Below are 21,896 nucleotides of genomic sequence, written 5' to 3'. Positions count from 1 at the left end.
GCGTTAGAGTTAATACAGATTCCAAAGTGTATTGTGTTTTGTTGTGTTTTCTAGTGAACTAAACGTTCTACATATATATATATTTATATCAGATCTTATCTCTGATCACTCCTAGAGCCGGGCCACTCGGGTAGTAGCCTGCCCGATACAGAGAGATCTAATAGATATACAGTTAGGAGAGATATTTGGATAATCGTGTTTTATTCAGTTACGGGTATTATCAGGATCCCCGTGACAGTGCTATATCAAAAGTTATATGTGAGCATCTGTTTGTGATAAAGATTCTCCAATAAAAATGTATTTTCTACTAGTAGATAAAATCATTTCCTATAATCATTTATGGGCATATAGTTAAAGGTGTAGTCTTTAAATGTTAAAGCAAAATTTAATAAAAACATGATTTGCAATAGCTGTCATTATGCAACTTATGAGATAGCACCTTTAATACCGGAAAATAGATCACGAACTCAAAATGTTTCTTGACAGTTTTGCTCAAAAGTTACTTATAAATGTCTACAAATATTTTGTTTTGGCGAGGAATAGGGGTAAACCATCATCAGAAAGGGTCCCTCACATATTGTAACAGCAATGAAATTGACATATGTTGACCAAACTTTGTTATAGTCTGTTCCAATAAAGTGCACAAATCATCTGTTTACCGACATATTTCTTTTAATTTCAAGAGTAAACACCACCTTGTGCATCAATGAGAGCTAAAACAAGTAAATGCTAAATTAGGTAGACTATAATTAAATAGATATTTACAAAATATTTACTTGTCTGTTTAATATTTAAGAAATAATCGACGAAAATAATTTTTATTCTATTTCCGACAGCACTATAGCTCATAGTGTCCTGTAGCCTGACCAGTTCATACGTTGGGACAGGGCTAGATATTACTATTTGTAGTCGATTGTTAATTTTTGACAACCAAATGGTTTCCTACACACATTTTAAAAAATCTGATGCTAAAGGTATTTAGTTTGAACCTTTCGATTTTACACATTATCTTATGAATTAAAACCTGTTTGTGGCTATATTATATATATCTGTTCAGAACCACTCCAAACAAATTACAATGTATATGTTGGTGACACAATATGTCATAATAAAATGTACCATGTAACATGTTGCTATAGATTGAAGATGGTGATTAAAATTTAATTTTAAAAGAAAAAAGAACTGTTAGTGGCTAGTATAAAAAGTTTTGTTTCATTCACGACACCACTAGAACACATTTATTAATTAATCATCGGCTATTGGATGTAAAACATTTGGTAATTTTTATTCGTAATAATCACAGGAAACCCGCTACATTTTTCCGAACGACACTACTGGAGCACATTGATTAATTAATCATCAGCTATTGGTAATTCTGACTCTTAGTCATTAGACGAAACCCACTACATTTTTCCTAATGCAGCAAGGGATCTTTTATATGCACTTTCCCACAGACAGGAAAGCACATACCACGGCCTTTGTCCAGTTGTGGTGCAATGGTCGGAACGAAAAAAAACCCAACCCAATCAGCTGAATGGTGACTAGTATAAATGCTATGAGAAGAATTACAACTTAGCTATATATATGTATATATATATGTGTGTGTGTGTGTGTGTGTTAGGTACAGTTTTTTGTTTAACGACACAACTATAGCATATTGATTTATTAATCATCGGCTATTGGATGTCAAACATATGGTCATTTTCATAGTGAGGAAACCCGCTACATTTTTGTTTCATTTATATGCACCGTCCCACAGACAGGATAGCACATACCACGGCCTTTGATATACCAGTCGTGGTGCACTGGCTGTGACGATAATGGGCCCACCGACGGGGATTGATCCCAGAGCGACCGCGCATCAAGCGAACGTTTTACCACTGGGCTACGTCCCGCCCCGTGTTAGGTAGAATGAAGTGGCATGAATTCATGAACCATCGTAAATTGACTTTAAATTTACCAAATATAAAAACCATATTAATCAGAGGCGGATCCATGATTTTGTAAAGGGGATAGAGTTACACAATTCCCCCAAAAGGGCAAGCAAAGTTTACCGAAAGGAGCAAGATCTGTAAGGGTGTTTGAAAGTAAAGTTTGTTTTATTTAACGACGCCACTAGAGCACATTGATTTTTTTTCTTATCATCGGCTATTAGACGTCAAACATATGGTCATTCTGACACTATTTTTTAGAGGAAACCCGCTGTCGCCACATAGTCTACTCTTTTACGACAGGCAACAAGGGATCTTTTATTTGCCCTTCCCACAGGCAGGATAGCACAAACCATGGCCTTTGTTGAACCAGTTATGGATCACTGGTCGGTGCAGGTGGTTTACACATACCCATTGAGCCTTGCGGAGCACTCATTCAGGGTTTGGAGTCGGTATCTGGATTAAAAAACCCATGCTTCGACTGGGATCCGAACCCAGTACGTAGGCCTACCAGCCTGTAGACCGATGACCTAACCACGACGCAACCGAGGCCGGTATATGGGTGTTTGAAGACCGTATGCTATTAAACATTTTAAAAATTAAAATGCTCAGAGAGGCGTTTTTCAGAAAACAAACAAAAACAACAATAATGAAAAAAGAAAGAAAGAAAAAAAGAATGAAAGAAAGAAAGAACCCCCACTTCATTAAAAAAGGACACTTCAGACAAGAGAGTAGATGTCCTGGGACCCCGGTGGACCCCCCCCCCCCCCACCCCACCCCACTTCATCAGCAATGTACATTAGCAGGGCCGTAGCTAGCGGGTGGGTGTGGGTGCAATTGCCACACACACACCCAAACAAAACAAAACAAAACAACAAAAAACAAAAAACAAACTGAACCCCCAAACCCAACAAAAACAAAAACAAAAAAACAACAACAACCAACAAACATTAATTCCGGTAAAAAATAGTTTAAAATTCTCTTCTTGACCGTTTGAGGAGTTTTAGATGTGCTCGTTGGTTCCGAGAATTCATCCCCTCCCCCCCAAAATTAAAAAAAAAAAAAAAAAAATCCTAGATACACCTATACACCTAGTCCCTATATTGTAGTCGTAAAACCCAAGTACCTTTAATAATAATATAAATAGTAGTGTTCTGTTCTAATCCTTTGTAAATAATAATAACTATAGCATTTTTTTCAATACCAAGATTTTTTTCTTTATTAATATAGAGAACACAAAACAAAACGGTACATTTTCGTCCTCAAGTGTGTGTGTGTATGTGTGTGTGTCTGTGTGTGTGTGTGAACCCACCCCACCGGTTTACGGGCCTGTAAAACTATATTTAATGATTGGGTGTTTATTATAATATTTGTGGACACGCAGTCTTGTCCTACGTAGAATTTCACTATGTAATATTTACCTCCCTTTACTTTTGCCACGTATATTCGTAATGCGCATGTTTAAAAGTGGAAACAACTTCCGGAAAATGGCAAGTGATCGCGTAGAAATGTTGCAGAATTTAGAATGAATGTAATGTTGTAATATACAAATAGAGAAGACTGTACTTACATTTATTGTTATTTACTAGTAGTGGATTGTTAATTCACCACGCTAGTTGTTGTACTGTAGAGGCTGCGATCATTTGTATGTTTCAGCAGGTGATTCACTGATTGTCGGAATTTGTAAAACATCTGACTCGCAATGGCTGACCCCCTCTCGTCTCAAAATTACCAACAGCACCAAACTCAGCAGGTCGATTACACCCAGAGACCAGGGTTACCAGGTACAAAATACATTGATATCGTTTTTCTAATTATTTAACAGCTGGAAATGTACATATGATATATTGGTCTGGTACACTAGTAACATATAATTTATAAAATTTTAGTCAACTATATTTTCCTACATATTTAAAAAACCCAATCAATTCATTGTTAGTTTGAGAATAGACTCATGTCCATACTAAGATGCAGCAGCTATCTTACCAGGTTGGTCACATCATATGATATTTTCACAAGACTTATACAAACATTATTTCAATCACTGTGACTGCCACACGGGTTAACAATTTTCTGTGACATGATTCCACATGTACTAGGGGGCAGGATATAGCTAAGTGGTAAAGTGCTTGCCTGGTGGGTTGTCGGTCTAGGATCAATCCCAGTAAGTGGACCCATTTGGCTATTTTTCATTCCAGCCAGTGCTCCACAATTGGTGTAATGAAGACTGTCTTGTCTGTGAGATGCTGCATATAAAATATCCCTTGCTGCTAATCGGAAAGAATGCTGGTGAATTTGCCACAAAACCAACTCACCATCTACCAACTTGCCCCAGTGTTTGGACAACTCGTCCCAAACTTTACTGTCCGTAAATAATTGTGACGAAATTAAAAGTGGATGTCTACAACTTTTGTGTCATTTTATGTATTAATATTACAGTGTAATGCAGCTATTATGACCACTTATTAAAATGGTTTTGTGTTGGGCAGCTCCAATAATCAATTACAATGAACTGTCAAAATATGTAACTTGTAAGTTTGTCCGTCATATCCTCAAAGCAATGATCAGGCAAGGCCTTTTGGACTGACTGGTATGCACATTAAAAAATATTTAATGCACATTATTGCAGGGTGTGCACTTTATGGTTGCACGATTGCCCATGGTGAGTCAGAATAGCATCGGGCAAATCAAAACCATATTGCGTGTCACCCGCCTGGCGACCGAAAATTTCCGCATATTGTATTATGTATCAAAATGCAAATAACTAATGTTTGTAAAAGATCAGAAAGTTTATTTCTCTAGTGGATGTGATTATTGTTTGTATAGATTGCTGTCAGCTTAGTAATGTTTTTTAATTTCTCGTCATACGGCCATAAAAGCACCTTATTCATTCCAAGACCGAGCCTTGGTAAAACATTCCAGATGTTTGATTGTGTGGGTCCCGTAACAACATAATAATTGCAATTTAATTACAACAGTTTGTAATACAACTAAAACAAATTCTGTTTCCTTCTTTTGTATTGTTATTATTGTTTGTACAATATGATAACATGTTTTTAAAGTACAATTCAAGTAAGTTAAAAAAATTTAACGAACTTCTGTTGCGGGCCATTCAAAAGTTGTAAGGGCGAGTCAAAGTGTTGCTGTGAGTGGCCCGATTGGCCAGTCAAAAAACATCTCAAGTACATACCCTGTTATTGCTTAAATTATTGGTATATTTAATTAATAAAATGGTAATGATATGAGTTGACTTTTTAGAAACAGTGTGGGGCGAGTTGACCAAACCGCTGGGGCAAGTTGGTTGGGGGTGACTTGGTTTTGGGGCGAGTTGACCTGCTCCCATCAGAAAGAGTAGCCCATTGTATGGTAGAAATGGATTTCCTCTGTCATCTCTGTGGTCCTTAACCATGTCTGTTGCCATATAAGCCTAATTAAAATATGCGTTGTTAAATAAAATATTTCCTCGTTTCTTCCAAATTGCATTAGACAACATGTCATAAATTCCAGGAATCAAAGTTAACATTCTGAAATAGGAGCACTATGTACCTAAAACTAAAACAAAGAATTGGACAAACTATTTATTTTTGGAGCAAAACATAAAACTGTAAAAATAAACATTATAATTAGTTTATGACACTTTAATACTGAATGTTTGAGGTTACAAGCACCTGTTTAGATATTAAAAAATATAGTTTTTTAAAGTTGTCAGCTTATGGTCACATTTGTGACTATATACTATAGTCATCGGGGCTTCTAGATTATGGTAGCCCCACACCCATATGTAGGGCTAGTGAATTTTTAATCGTGGCTAGTAATTTTTTTAACTTTTAATTCACTGTTAGTGGATTTTATACAAATTCACACACAGAAATGTTTTATTTAACAACACACTCAACACATCTTATTTATGGTTATATGGCATCGGACATATGGTTAGGGACCATACAGATATTGAGAGTGGAAACCCGCTGTCGCCACTTCATGGGCTACTCTTTTTCGATTAGCAGCAAGGAATCTTTTATATGCACCATCCCATAGACAGGATAACACATACCATGGCCTTTGATATACCAGTCGTGGTGCACTGGCTGGAGCAAGAAATAGCCCAATGGGCCCACCGACAGGGATTGATCCCAGACCAACCACGCATCGAGCGAGTGCTTTACCACTGGGCTACATCCCACCCCTCAGTAATCAAGAAGTCAATCTAATTGTTTACTGAACAACCTCTGGATCCCCATGTTCAATGCATGTTTTACACAAACTGTAAGCTTTATCTGTGCACTAAAACAGTAAAATATGACATCGTGCAACTTTGGGTGGGAACATAATTTAAAATGAATTACAACTGTAATATGTATATACATATAAATTGTAGTTTTTATGTTGGTTAGGAAAAAAAGAGTTAAAATTATGGTTTTAAAAATATTTAAGCATTGTAAATGTCTAGTATACATTGCTTGTAATTGTTGTAGGTGGCCAAAGGATGCCATATCCACCAGGTGGACAGATTCAGCCAAATGGATCACCATTGAATGCTTCTCCTGTTCCAGGTCAGCAATCACAACCACCACCACCAATGGCAATGGGCATGCCACAACATTTCAAAAACCAGCCACCAGGGCCGAACCAACCTCCAGGAAGAAATGCACCACCTGCAAATGGCATGCCACCTCCTGGCCAACCAACATCCAACAGGGTTGGTCCTCCACAACCATTACCAAACCCCATGCCTCCAGCATCTGATGGTGGAAGGCCACCACATCCTGGACAACATCCAGGCTACCAGTCTCAACAGTTTGTTGGCGAAAGACCTTCTGGTCCTGCTCCACACCCACCTGTGTCTTCAGGTCCACCGGGAGGCCAGTTTCAGCCACAGTTCTCTAATCCAGTAATGAATGGACCGTCCAATTTTCCAACACCAAGCTCCCTTGCTAATCAGCCCACTGGACAGTTTCCACCAAACACATCTGTAAATAGGTTTCAGGGCCAGCTTCCACCAAGTTCACAGCAAAGTGGAATGCCACCCACTACGGGGGGCAGAACAGACAGTCCACACGGTGGGGGGATGATGCCTCCGACAGGAATGGTTCAGACGTCTCAACAAACTGGAGCATCACATGTTCCAAAGATGACCCAGGGTGCCCCACAAGGTGGGATGCCCACTTCTTCTATGGGAGTGAATCCAGCACAGGCTATGCCAAGGATGCCTCAAAACCCTCCACATGGTGGAGGGATGCCCCCACCAGGAATGGGTCCGTCTTTTCAACAAGGTGGGATGAGGCCTCCACAAGGTGGGGTTCCACCTCCTATGGGAGCAAGTGCAGGACCATCACCACCTCAAGGCTCTAGTTTTGCACCACCAAGGGCTGGTGTCCCTCCATCAAATATGCCAGGTCCTCCACCTCCTCAGGGAGCAGCTAGTCAGATGACTCCTAGTGGTGGTCCACCTAAAGCAAACACACCGACTAACATGGTGCCTCAAGGACAGACGACAGGTGAATATCTTAGTTTGTATGTTTGTTTTGGCTCCTAGATCAGCGATGATGTCATGATTGAGTTGTCTTGAATTATTTTCATAGTCCAGATAAAAATACCTATAAGTCAATGTTTTATACCTGTATACATTGATTTTTTTTTTTTTTTTACTGGTTCATATTACGGTTATAGTAATTTCTTGGTGTGTGTGTGTGTGTGTAAGGAATGCATTCTGATCAAGGCTTGTTTTAACCTAACTGCTGGTTTTTCTGCTTGCATGTTTTTGTGATGAATGTAAAATTAATAAAAGAAAATTTTGCACATCTTTGTCTTAATTTTGTTCAGTCCATACATACATGTACATGCAGATGTGTTTTATGATTGTATGTATCTACAACCCCTGCAATTGGAGTTTGCCTTGGAGTTTTTAATTCTTCCCAGCACTTTTTTGCAATGACGTGGTTTTTTTTGCCATGGACATTTTCTTAATTGCAGGGGTTGCATCTATACAATTTTATGATAGTGGGTGTTTATTAAACCTGTGGTGGTGGACTTTATATTATTTCTTATATTAGATTTCTGAAGTGAACTCTGCTCTTAATTGTCTTTAATAAACATTGAAAGTAAATGGCACATTAGTTAACAGCACTGTATTTGTACAGTTCTGTTATTGTATTTTCTGTATGAGTACTTGTAAACAATGTCACATAAATTTACATTTATTTCACAAATTATAAGATGGTTATCTAGTGAGTTAGCCATGTTTCTGAATGTTTTCTTTTTGAGTTGCTAAATTTTCAATACTTCCTTTGACTTGCACATTGATTGTTCCCGTAGGTCGACCAAATGAATTGCCCGTTCCATATCATGGCCATGGTCAATACTCTCACCAAGTGGGTGCGTCCTTGAAGCTCACACCTGGCTTTACACCCAACAGCTCAGGTACATTTTAGAACATTTTCACATACATGAAATTTGAACATTTACATTTATAACAGTTAAACTAAGTACTATAGGTAACAGTAAAACACATGTAATTTTTTTGACACTATTACACATGATATAGGATAGTATTCAGATCCATTTAAAAAATAATCTGAGGACAGTTTGAAGTACATGTCAATACATTAATTTTCATAAAAGTACATACACGTTTATGTATTGCAAATAATTTAATTGAAATGCATTTATTAAAATAATGGTGATGGATGGTCAACATTTTCTAGACTTTCAAATTCTTATTTTTCTGGTGGGGGAAACATGTATTTGTATTGCTGAGTACTTTGAGTACTTTTGAATTGTAAATGGTTTAAATTAAACACATTTGTTTCCCAAATTTGCATGGTATGTTTTGAAATGGTCCTGGTTTGTTTTTTCTTGCAAAAATGTTTTCTAACTGTTTTCTATTAAGGAGTCTTGATTTTGTACTGTAAACAGAGTAAAAAGGGATGCTTATTTATCATAGCCATGGTTTCTGCCGGAAAATATTTTAAGAGTACGTAATAAAAAAAAATCCAGACCATGAGTCACTATTAGGTGGTTATGGGTTTGAAATATTTTGAAATTGGACACTGCATTTTATGTACTTGACAGATTTAAACAGGAGTTCTCTTACTATCATCTATCTATATATAAAAAATCCCAAACAATTACTACAAATTTTTTAGAGTATGTAATTTTAGCCTTCGCAGAAACCATTATAGCTATTCTTTAGATGTATCAAATCCAGTGTCATGTGTATAATTGTAAACTGTGAAGTTAATAATGTAAATTTGCTAATTGTTTTTCAGACCCTCCATCACAGAAGTCCTCAAGAGCACCATCTCCAGTCAGCATGCAGTCAATTGATGCCCTGGAGGGCCAGTTCACTCCAACAGCTCAAGGTATTGTTCATGTCTTTCATGATGTACTTATTCATTGTCACGAGGGTGGGGGGGGGGGGGGGGGGGGGGGGGGGCATAGCCCAGTGGCAGAGCAATCACTTGATTTGCAGTCAGTTTTGGATTGATCCTTGTTGGTGGGCCCATTGGGCTATTTCTCCTTCTAGCCAGTGCACCACGAATAATATATCAAAGGCCGTGGTATGTGCCATCCTGTCTGGGATGGTGTATATAAAAGATCCCTTGCTACCAATGGAAAAATTTCAAAATTACCAAACGTTTGACATATAATAGCTGATGATTAATAAATCGATGTATTCTAGTGGTGTCGTGAAACAAAACAAACGGTTTTTCATTCATTGTCTGCGATTTTTCAGCAGCTTGTCCTGTCTGATGGGATTGGGAAAATTAGCATGATTTAATCACAATGGTGGTAGTTTTAGGCCATTGAATAATGCAGTGCACCATGGTTAAATTAATTACAAAAATATTTACTCATCATATCGGGAATTTGTATCTAAATGAAGTATATCATGATTCATTTGCATTTGTTATAATCTCTGCATTAGGTAATATAGTAAGGATGTTGAGGGTTTCTCGAAATATGGTATAAATAGTTTATTACAAACAATAGCTGTTAGCAGAGCGATTACTTTAAAATTGAATGAATTACACTTTGTCACACTCCGTTGTAAAATATGTGGCGAATATAAATTGCCTATTGACAACCAAAGTACCAGCTGTTACTGTTCAATAGCAATAGACATCATGTGATTATAATTTATGTGATTATGTTTTGTATGTCTTTTTTATCTTATATTGTGAATATGATAAATAACATTACTGAATCTGTAACTTTTGAATAAAATGGCCAGGATTTAAAACTGCTGAACAAAAAAATATTAGCAATTTTAGAGAGAAAAAGTAACCAGTGTTAGCTGGTAGATGATGACAGCTGTTGTACGTTGAGTGTTGGTGAATGATGTGAAGGATTTGTTGTAATTAGGTGTTCCTGGTCAACCACCGGGACCTGGTGTACCTCAGACAGCAGCTTCTCCAACACAGCAAGATTCAAGTCAAAAGTCAGCTGGAATCACAGGCAGAAGACAGTATCCTCAAATGGTATAACATGGTTTAAACTCTTGTGTTAAATTATATTATATACTCATTTTAATGTCTTCTGTTATAAAATATTAAAGTGTTTGAACAGTTTGTATTGCTAAGATATCTGGGACCTAATTCACTAAACTCATGCAACTTTGCGATCTCGCAGTGCGATGCTAAAAGACTTGCAAAGAGGATGTTTTGTTGTCTAGCAGAACCTAAGAGACCTTTGTGAATTAGGCCCCTGTTCAGATTCTGCAACTTTTTATTTTGTTTTAACATAGTACCATAGGGGATTTTGGTTTGGATCATTTCATCATTTACTGGTAATTGATACAATGGTCCAAAGATAAACCTTTTGTTTGTGTGTTCTTGAATTACATAATGCATTTTGAGTAATGAGTAAATGTTACGTCATAGGTCATTTACAATTACTTTTGAGCCATCAGGTATTTTTCATGTGATTGGTTGTTCTTGGATTACAGGTGCATATTGGGTAATGGGAAAATGTTGCTTGATCGGTCATTAACAATTACTTTGTTTGAGCCATGAAGTATTTTTCATCTGATTGTTTGTGTTTGAAGGGTGCATATCCACCAGCAAGTGGTTCAGGGCCACCAGTGTCCCAGCCAGGAATGTATGGGCTACCAGCAACAGCAGGACAAAACCCACAGTCGACAGCAGGATATGGCACTCCCGGAATACAGAACTATGGAGTCCCACCTTCACAGGGATACAACCAGCAGATGAGGCCAGGTCAACCTTACCAAACAGGGCCAACGGCAGGACCTCCAGGGCCAACGTCTGGTCCTCCAGGGTCAATGTCTGGTCCTCCAGGGTCAATGTCTGGTCCTCCAGGGTCAATGTCAGGACCTACAGGGTCAATGTCAGGACCTCCAGAGACCATGTCAGGACCTACAGGGCCAATGTCGGGACCTCCAGGGACCATGTCAGGTCCAGCAGGGACTATGCCAGGACTTTCAGGACAATTGTCAGGTCCCCCTGGGCCAATATCTGGTCCTACAGGGCTGGTGTCAGGAACTGCAGGACAAACAATGTCAGGTCCTACAGGGCCAATGTCTGGTCCTGCAGGACCTTTGTCAGGTCCTACTGGGCTGATGTCTGGTCCTACAGGACAGGGAAGCTTCATGCCGCAACCAGGTCAGCAAGGTGCACAACAGAAGATGATGCAGCAGCAGAACAGCATGAATGCCATGTCAGGAGATTTCGCAAGATTTGGTGTCAATGTAAGTTAAATAGTTTTTATTGGTGAAATAAACAAAAGGAAATATAAGGAATAGTGTTAGTGACATCTCAGCTCATTTTAAATTATTGCGACACTTGGCCTAGAGTGTGTGAGAGGAAACACACAGCTGCCACATACATGAAGATTACTACCAATTATGCAGCAAAGAATCATATGTGGTTTCCTACTGAACAGATACCATGATCTTTGATATACCACTGGTTGGATGGGGGTAGGGGGAAGGGACTCTAGATTCACCAACGGGGTGTGATCCTACATCTCATAGCACGTGGATTGAGCCATCTACAGTTAAGCAAAATCCTGTCAGTCTTTCAAATAAATACTTTAAGTCGTTCATATGTCCTAAAATATACTGAAAACATGGTTTTGCTTGTTAAAACCTGTACCCCACAGAAATGTTTGGTTACTTGCTTATGTCTTATAAAAGAAACTCACCTGTAGCCTTGACCAAAAATCTTAATAGATGCCTCTTAGACTAATGTTTGGAAAATATAAAATCAGGTCTGTTCTGTTGATCTATAAATAAAATATGTATTATGTTTTAATACGTTTATACCACTATGTATTTTGTTGCATTTTAGGATTCTCAGAGAACAGTGAATTTGATGCAAGAGAAAAGGTTAATACCACCAGAAGGTCTGGAAGTAGTTAAACCTACCCTGCAACATGACTTCAAAAACGTGAACTGCAACCCCGAGTGAGTCATCTTTAACTTTAATTGTGATAATAAAAGTTAAAGTTTGTTTTGTTTAATGGTTAATACCACCACTAGCGTACATTGATTTATTAATCATTGGCTGTTGGATGCCAAACAGTTGGTCATTGTGAAACCCACTACATTTTCCCATTAACAGTAATTGATATTTTATATGCACTTTCCACATACAGGACAGTACATACCACAACCTTTGATATACCAGTAACTGTGATAACGAAGTTTTCAGTCATGCAGTTGTTGATTATGAACTCTGATTTTATGTAATCTTTAGACAGACGGATGCCATATTGCAATTGCAATGAATAAACCACAGTACTCTAAAAAGACTGACAAATGGTGCATGTCTGCACAGTGTGTTGAATTAGATGTCTACCAAGCTGTTGTCACAGATTGGGACTGATCGTGCTGGCTTACACAAAAATGCAGTTTACTCGGATGTCAGTTAGGACACACTTCATTGTATACAAAGTTAAAGTTTCTTTTGTTTAATGATACCACTAGACAAAACTGGTTGACATGTATATTTTAAAAGTAATTTTTACTTGGAAAATATTAAACTGGTTGAATTTGTTTCAGTCATAATAACATCAGGTTAAAATGAAATGTAAATGCTAGTAAGATGAGCAGAGTCTTCATTTTTATTTTTGTTGAGGATTAACTTCTCTCTTTTGTAATCATAATGCTGTGTTATTGTCCTTATTGAATTAACATAAATGCTAGTCTTGATGTCTCGATGTGTTATTAATTTTTGTTTTCAGAAGTTGGAATGTATTTTCCTGACTTGTTTTATTTTTGTAGAATTTTCCGCTGCACTCTGCGATGTATTCCTCAGACAGCTTCTCTCCTGAGCAAGTCGAGGTTGCCTCTAGGAATATTAATCCACCCTTTTAAAGATTTATCTGTAAGTTTTTCTCTTGTTCGTTTTCCCTTTGGTGTTGTGCAAATGTGTCTTGTAACTTAGTTGTTATAATTTGTCACATTGTGTATGACGATGATTAAACATGGATTTTTCTCATTTTGAAAACATTAAAATGCGCTAAAATACATTTAAGTAGAATGTGCTTAAATCATTTATTGGCATCTTAGTTGGCAAATGCATTTTATAATACATTCCAAACGGCTTAAATTAATTACTGATTTAAAGCCTCTTGTGTATTTTATGGCTAAAGCATGTATTGCAGTTTTCTTTTTGTGATTACAGTGCATGAATTGCTGGCTTGTATTAGTCAAGTTTTTGCTTTGCATCTCCTGAGATTTTGCATAATAGCTACGGTGTCTGTTGTCTATAATATAATTGGAACAAAATATGCTAATGCATTGAATTGTCATTGGCTTATCTGGAATTTACTGGGAGGGGGACAAAATTGGATACATTTGTAGGAATAGCTTGTATTCCCAAAACCAATGAAAATATTCAATGACCATACATCGTCACATCAAAATTCAGAAATCCATTGGAATTTTTGTATTTTATAAATGACATCAGCATGTATATAGTATGTATAATACATCTGTAATAAGGAATATAATATTCTGAAGTTGGATCTACATAAACACAGCACACTACCAAATGACAGCACACGCAGACTGAAACACAAGATTTAGGAATTCTTTAGAAAATGCTTGTAAAATAGGTTCTAACCATTGCACCCCCGTGATATAAAGCTGTCTGCCACACCAGTGTGGTTTTAAATTTCCTAAATAAACATTATTTTACAGACTTATCCTGAAGATCCCGTAAGTAACATTTCAGTTCTGTTGAGGTGCATTCACATGTTCCATTTCAATCATTTAAAGTTAAATTTACGCTACTGATTGCAAGGAATAAATCATTTGATAATTCCTGCATGAAGTGTATTGGTCTTAATTTTTCATCCACCATTGGTCTATTGTTCACGTTTCATCATCATTCCTAAGACTGGTGGTTGAATCTTGGTTTTTTTTTTTGCTTCTTGGTTACACATCTTGCAACATCTTTAAGATTTTTCCTTTTTCACACAACCTAGCAGAAAACAACAACAACAACCCCAAAACAACTATAACACCTTTCCAGCAGCATATGGATAATGCAGTAATAGCAAAAAAAAGAAAGAGATGTTTTATTTAACAACATTTTATTTACTATTATATGGCTTTAGACAAATAGTTAAGGACCACACAGATTAGCATCAAGGGATCTTTTATATGCACCATCCCACAGACAGGGTAGTACATACCACAGCCTTTGATATACCAGTCGTGGTGCACTGTCTGGAACAAGAAATAGCCCATTGAACCCAGACCGACTGCACATCGAGCGAGCGCTTTACCACTGGGCTACATCCCACCCCTAATAATAGCAAGACATTCAGTATGCCCAGATTAAAACACTATTTTTCTGAAATTCGTGATTTTAGAATTACCCTAAACATTTCATATTCTTGTTCAGTGATGAAAAGCTCATGGTACTCTCTCCTTTTCAATACCCTGCATTGTTTTCTGATTTTGTTTTCCTATGTCGTTGTAATATTTGAGTGTAGAGGGTATTACAAGAGTGAATAATACTACTTAGCACAAATGAAAACTGCCAAACTATTGGCTAAATGAGATCTACCTATAGAGAATATGCTGAGAAGTGTACCCTTTGTGGGGTATGGCGTCATAGAATGTCTGGGTTTATTGAATTTAGGAAATACGAAAAATTGTTGGGTCTGGAAGGGGACATGTATTTCTGGAACAGTAAAATGCTTGTTTAATCAATTTAAAAAAAAAGAAAATCCTTTTTTACAAAAATACAAAATTAACTGTTGGTTGTTCTTTGTGGTTTTGTATTCTTGTTATTTATTATTATTATTTTTTTAATATAAAGTGCATTAAATATTTTAACTCGAAATAATTATAATTTTAAATTATTAACAAAATTAACATGAACTTTCATTGGCAGAAAATTTGAACAATGTTGTATTACTTTTTATTGGGAAACTTTCAAAGTTGGACTTGATAAGAATAGAAGCTTAATGATCTTTTTTTTCTGTTATGTCAATTAATTTGCTTATCAATGTAGATGCATTGATCAGTGATTTTTTTTTCAGACAGGATATTAAAAAATATCAGTAGCTTGCAGTAGAAAGTTACTGAATACACAAATATGAATTTAATAATAGCTCAGTAATATTCAAATTCTGAATTTGGTGTTTTTCTATTATAAAGTAATGTAATTGATGCAGAATTTTCACTATGATAAAAAATATTATAAATTGAATCATGCAGATTCATAAACCAAATAGAAATACTAGATTTTTAACTACAAGCACCAGACACAAGTTGAATAAGAATATAAATGAAGAAATCTAAGAAACCCTTTCTGATGAATGGTATTAACCTACATGTAGTTCATGTAATTTACAAATAATTAATTACGATCAACATAATGGCAAGCAGTGGCTTGCAATCACCTCCTCCTTTTTATTAAATCAGGGAGTGCATTTTACGGTCGTTTGATTGCCCATCTAATAGCTAATGATTAATAAATGTGTGCTCTAGTGGTGTTGTTAACCAAAACAAACTTTTAACTTTCCTCATTGGAAATTTTTTACCTATTGTTTCCAAATACAAAGGCCTTATGATTGTATGTACACTCATGTCACCTTAGTCTGTGCGGCACAAAAGTCTGCGCACGTCAATTACCTTACATTACGCCTTGAAATAAGTGTTGGGGTATGTTTGTAAACAAACAAACAATGTTAATTTAATTCATAAAACAATGGTTAAAACAACACATCTTGATTGTGAATATATGTATAAAACTGATAGATAACAATTTGATTGAAAAAAAACCCCTCTGAATTAATGCACTAAAAGTATACTTTTGCCAGCCTCGATCAACGTGTTTTTTGTATCACCTGTCAACATGTCACATGATCATGTAATGATCAACCTTGTATATCAACTTACACAAGTTTACATAGAAGCTTCAATACATACCTTATTGTAATTTATGAATCCATAAATGAAATAAGTGTTTTATTTTATGTTAACGTAAATATTCAAGCATACTTTGAATTTCCCACTGAGTGACATAATGCAAAATGGCTGCACACAGATTTTGAAGCCTGCACTAACAGCATGGCCTATTTTAGCTATAGTCTGTTTCAAAATTATCATTGATTGTCCTATATATCTAACGAACACTATTTGTACTCATTTACACAGTTAATAGCAGACAACTTTTGTTGAATAATGATCAAAATGTTTGACATTGGCTTTTTATATATTGTCATTTTGTGTTGTCCAAACTAAGGTTCATGGAACACCATTTATATTTATGCCATTTGCATAATCAAAATTTTACTGAAACAGACTATAACAGGAAGTGTTTGTTGTTTAGAACTTACAAAAAGTCGGATTCATTATTTGTTTGCTATTTCTGTAAATATTAGCAACAGAAGTGTTGTTTTAATGTTTGCTGCGCATACTTATGTGCCGCCATGCAGGCCAGTAAATACAGGGGGTCCCACTAAAAATGCATTCAAATGCACTAAAAAAACCCATTAAAATTAAAATAACTTTTAGTAGTAACATGTTTATTGTTCCATTGTACTGTGGTGGTGAAACAAATATTTTTAAAGAAAGATTTTAACTTAAAAATATAACACAAATGCTTAGGTGCGCAGACTTAGGTGCCATCAGTGTAATATTAATGGTTTAACACCTCTGACTGATAAGAATATGGAACCAATTAATGGATAGATGGTATAAAGCTGTAAAACTTGGTTTTCAGCTGAAGTGTGAATAATGTTTTATAAACCTCAGGTCATTAAGTGTATTTACAAACAGGTTAATGAAGCAGGCAGAATATGGTTTGTCAGGTGTAATAAGTAGATGCATGGATCAGTGATATGTGAAAGGCGTCTCGTCTGATAGTACAATCATTGCCACATCTGTGGCAGTGCACTGCTTAGAAGAAATAATATCATAATATTATTGGAATGGAATGGTTGGTTTTTAGCTGTGATATTATTTATCTCTGTTTATCCAGAAACAGTTCAGATACAAACTAATATTCATGAATGTACAAGTTGGTACTGGATTCATCTTTAGAACAGTTTGTCTGGAGAATTGATCCTGTGATGTTTGGTACATGAACGTCAAATGATTTAGAAAATGTGATATACCAGTTTGTATAAAACCGTACTGTTTTATCTTGCTCGAGAAAATATCTGAACGACAATATATATAAGCAATTTTAAAATAAACTCAATTTGTGGACATCAAATAGACAATAACACCCACAAATATAAATCTCCATGTGGTTATCTAATTATATGAAGAGTATAAAAGTGCTGAATAGTGGGTTAACATTAAGTTGCAAATATCAGCAGAAAAAGTCCAGAAGGTGTGTATGTTTTAATCTACAAGACTACTACATTGGGGGTTTTCCTTGATGTATTTTGCAGCAACTACCTGTGATTCAGTCAAGTGTGATAGTTCGGTGTCGCTCATGCAGAACATACATCAACCCGTTTGTTAATTTTCTCGATCAACGCAGATGGAAGTGCAATCTCTGTTACCGAGTAAATGAATGTAAGTATTGGACAACCTAGCAGCTTTAACAATATATCTGTTAATTGTGTATTGATTATGATAATGAGCTTAGTACATATATTTTTAAATTAACAAATACTGTGTATTTTGACCAAACTGGCATCTGTTTAATCAGGATTTCTGTTAAAGCCGACATCACATTTCCCATTTGAATCCGGTTTAGACAGAATCCACTAATTCTAAAAATGTGTATTTGAGTTATACTTCTTCAAATATATTTAATTATCTTTTCATAAGGCTAAATTATTTTCTATTTTAAGTTTTTCATGTTTTAATATAAGTTTTTAATATCATGATACACCCACTGCAACAAATGCATATAGGCAAGGGCTGCAATATTCAGACATTTCTTTTTTTTTAACAGAAATTTTCCAAACTATGATTTTTTCTACATCTAAATTCCTTTGTAAAATAATTTAGGATACTAGATTTAAAAATCTTGGCATAAGTTTCATTTTAATGTGCAGCATAAATTTATAGCTAGAGTAAGTTATTTATAGGTGTTGTTAAACTAGACTTGCAATTAGTGGCCCATGACTGAAAGAATCATTCTTGGAATTTTCAGAGACCTGTCTGGTCTTGTCCCAGTTATGCTGCTGCTTTTTAAGACCCAGCAATCTCATCCAGATTATGTGTCCACAGTCATGTTAGTCTCCAAATTAATACCTTACTGGTTAAAAATGTTACAATATAATTATAATACATTATTTTATTCTATTTTAACCCATTCAAAGACGGTTGGGAATATTGAGTAAATGCACATTGTCAGTATAGCTACATTATTATTTTGTGTTTCCAGTACCAGAGGAGTTTTCCTTTGATCCAGTAAGTAAGACCTACGGAGATCCACAGCGTCGCCCAGAAGTGAGGTCGTCCACCATAGAGTTCATCGCTCCGTCAGAATACATGGTAACCACTAGCTTCTTCTTCAGGCTTTTATTTAGGCTTGTCACATGTGGTGGGGTGAGGCTGGAGACACTGGACCTATTTTATGCCTGCTAGATCTGCTACATATTGTCCACTGTGTGTATATGTTTTGAATAAAATTTTCTTTTTTGTGGAAGGAAGGAAGAAAATGTTTTATTCAGTGACGCACTCAACACATTTTATTTTACGGTTATATGGTGTAAGACATGGTTATGGACCACATACATTGAGAGAGCAAACCCGCTGTTGCCACTTCATGGACTACTCTTTTTGATTAATAGCAAGGGATCTTTTATATGCACTATCCCACAGACAGGATAGCACTAACTACAGCCTTTGATATACCAGTGGTGGTGCACTGGCTGGAATGAGAAATAGCTCAATGGGCTCACTGATCGATCCCACGCTAACTGCACATCAAGTGAGTGCTTTACCACTGGGCTATGTTCCGCCCCTTGTGAGTACTGTGTATATAAAACAATTGCCAGCATTGCCCTCCAACCCCATGTGATCAATTGTGGAACATCCGTACATTCTAAGTTCTTGTTATGTCATCCATTTACTGATCTGCTTAAAATTGATATTAAATGTAATTCTGTTAACAAAGTACAAAGTTAAAGTTTGTTTTGTTTAACAGAGTCTATTGGATGTCAAACATTTGGTAATACTGACACGTAGTCATGCAGCAAGGGATCTTTTATAGGCACTTTCCCACAAACAGAAAACACGTACCACAGCCTTTGTCCAGTTGTGGTGCACTGGTTGGAATGAAAAAACAACAACAATCAGTTGAATGAATCCGTTTCTAATCCTTTATTTCTATTGTAAGTGATTTTTTAATAGTTAAATGAAAAAAATTAATCTAATTAAACTGAATATACCAACTTATGATATGTTACAATCATGTTTTACCAAAAAAAAAAATTGTTTTTCAGTTGAGACCTCCACAGCCAGCTGTTTATTTATTTTTATTAGATGTCTCTTTTAACGCTGTTGAAACAGGTAGGTTTTTTAATATTATTACATGACACCTTGTTAATAGTTCACATTTGAGTTGGGATAACCCCATGCATCCTATTTTATTAACACAGCTCGCTGATTTTTCAATATGAGTGAAATATGCACAAACGGTATTTAATCTGAACTTTGACTTTGCTACTTCAAAATGAGAGTACCTAAAGGTTATTGAACTTGTAATTAAGTTTGACTGCTGCTTTTAAATGGGATGAGATATAATGTTGTGGAACTTATAATTAACTTGTTGTGTTTGTTTTCTCTCTCTCAAATTTCCAGGTTATTTGAGTTTATTCTGTCAAACACTTCTCGATGAGCTAGACAAACTTCCTGGAGACTCCCGGACACAGATCGGTTTCGTGGGGTACGACCGATTCCTCTATTTCTTCAGCCTCGCGGAGGGCCTCGCCCAGCCCCAGATGATGATTGTACCCGACCTGGAAGGTTAGGGATTGTCACAGACTTTGTTATTCTATGTTTTGTTCATACTTGGCTATGATTGTAGGAAACTGGTTTTAATGTTTAGTCATTTTCTAATCTACCAGTTCTACCTATTGTTTTAGTGATTCCTTATTTTTTGCAATACCAGAGTTCTGTTATTGGTTTTAATGATTGGTTATTTTTTGGGATGGGATTTAGCATTGCAGTATTGAACCACCTTAGTGGATCTATTCAATTAAAAAAAAAAAATCTCGTTCCAACTAGTGGATCACAAAGGCAGACCTGTTTACTACTACGTTTTCTCCGTAGTTACTACGGAAAATTGCCAAAAAGTACGGACTATGTGTTGTCTCAAACAAACTACGACTTTGTGTTGTTTTTAGTTTTATTGGGTTTTTTTTAACATGGTATATTCGGCAAACTGCGGAGTTTACCGAAGCAAACTACGGAGTTTGCCGAATAAAAGGCGCATCAACTGGTTCTTGAAAAAGTCCTTCAGATGATATTTTTAAAAGCGGCGTAATGGTCGATTCCGTTATCCCGTCTTTATTGTTGGCAAGTCTGTTGACAAAGTTGAATACAAAGTGAAATATAATCAGAAGACCCAACGAGGAGCTAGTCATTGGAGAGGCAGCCAAGGAGTATATAGCAAATAAGGGAAATAATCATCTGCTAGAGAGTAGAATTGCAGAATTCTACGCATGTGTCCGGATGTATTTTCAAAATGCATGTGACTACTTCATACAGAAACTGCCACTGAATGAACCCATACTGTGCCATGCTGAGGTAGCAGATGTCACTGTCATCCAGTCTTGCATTGAGATATTTTTTGGATAAATTTCCACGTTTACTTCGAAAAGGAATTTCCAAGGATTTGGTGATGGAAGAGGTCATAGCATATCAGTGTCAAGACGTCAAACATTTGATAAAAGACAGACTGGATCAAACTTGGATAGCCATAGGTAAAATGCAAGATGTGAACGGACATCTACTGTACAGAAATCTGGCGCATGTTATGTGTGGAATTTTGTGCATTCCACACAGTAGTTCTCACTGTGAGCGAGTGTTTTCCACAGTTTGGAAAAACAGAACAGACCAGAGAGCTTCTCTTGGGGACAGCACACTGGAATCTCTGTTGGTGTTGAAATCAAGACCAGGACATCCTTGTGACACATACAGACAGCATTCCGACAAAACTCTAGATCATCTGAAAGGGGCTTACTATAGGCAACTACATTGTTATATTTAAACTCCTGACTGTCATAAATTATGCAGTTTTGTGAAGGAAGTTTTATTTTTGTGGAACCCAGTAAAATATTATGCAGTTTTACCTTTGTGTTATGCAAGTTTATCCTTTTTCAACTGTTAAATGCAGTTTTAACTTTGTGATATGAGTTTTAACTTTGTGGAATCCAGTTTTAACTTTGTTAAATGAAGTTTTAGCTTTGTAACATCCAGTTTAATGCCGTTTTAACTTCAAATGTGCATTATGTCATCAGATCAACAGTGTGGAGAGCGGGAGTGGGCAGAGCTAGGGCCCAGAATGCAATTCT

At 36.3% G+C, this 21,896-nt stretch overlaps 1 protein-coding gene across 4 annotated transcripts in view; it reads left to right on the top strand.

Moving 5' to 3' along the window:
* Positions 1–3,417: 3,417 nt before the first annotated feature.
* LOC121378777 (protein transport protein Sec24A-like) overlaps positions 3,418–21,896 on the top strand; it is a 32,018-nt gene continuing 13,539 nt past the window's right edge. The window contains exons 1-13 of one of the 4 annotated variants that reach the window (XM_041507092.1): positions 3,418–3,715; positions 6,485–7,429; positions 8,247–8,351; positions 9,200–9,292; positions 10,296–10,411; positions 10,978–11,640; positions 12,242–12,357; positions 13,177–13,279; positions 14,098–14,115; positions 17,814–17,940; positions 18,761–18,870; positions 19,824–19,890; positions 20,182–20,346. In XM_041507092.1, the coding sequence (XP_041363026.1) occupies positions 3,634–3,715; positions 6,485–7,429; positions 8,247–8,351; positions 9,200–9,292; positions 10,296–10,411; positions 10,978–11,640; positions 12,242–12,357; positions 13,177–13,279; positions 14,098–14,115; positions 17,814–17,940; positions 18,761–18,870; positions 19,824–19,890; positions 20,182–20,346 (2,710 nt within the window). In that variant the 5' untranslated portion in view covers positions 3,418–3,633. Of the gene's footprint in view, positions 3,716–6,406; positions 7,430–8,246; positions 8,352–9,199; positions 9,293–10,295; positions 10,412–10,977; positions 11,641–12,241; positions 12,358–13,176; positions 13,280–14,097; positions 14,116–17,813; positions 17,941–18,760; positions 18,871–19,823; positions 19,891–20,181; positions 20,347–21,896 lie in introns of all 4 variants that reach the window. The other 3 variants (XM_041507090.1, XM_041507093.1, XM_041507091.1) reach the window with 3 other exon arrangements.

The sequence above is a fragment of the Gigantopelta aegis genome, chromosome 8, assembly GCF_016097555.1.
Source record: "Gigantopelta aegis isolate Gae_Host chromosome 8, Gae_host_genome, whole genome shotgun sequence".
NCBI lineage: Eukaryota > Metazoa > Mollusca > Gastropoda > Neomphalida > Peltospiridae > Gigantopelta > Gigantopelta aegis.
This window is presented reverse-complemented; position numbering and strand designations above follow the sequence as displayed.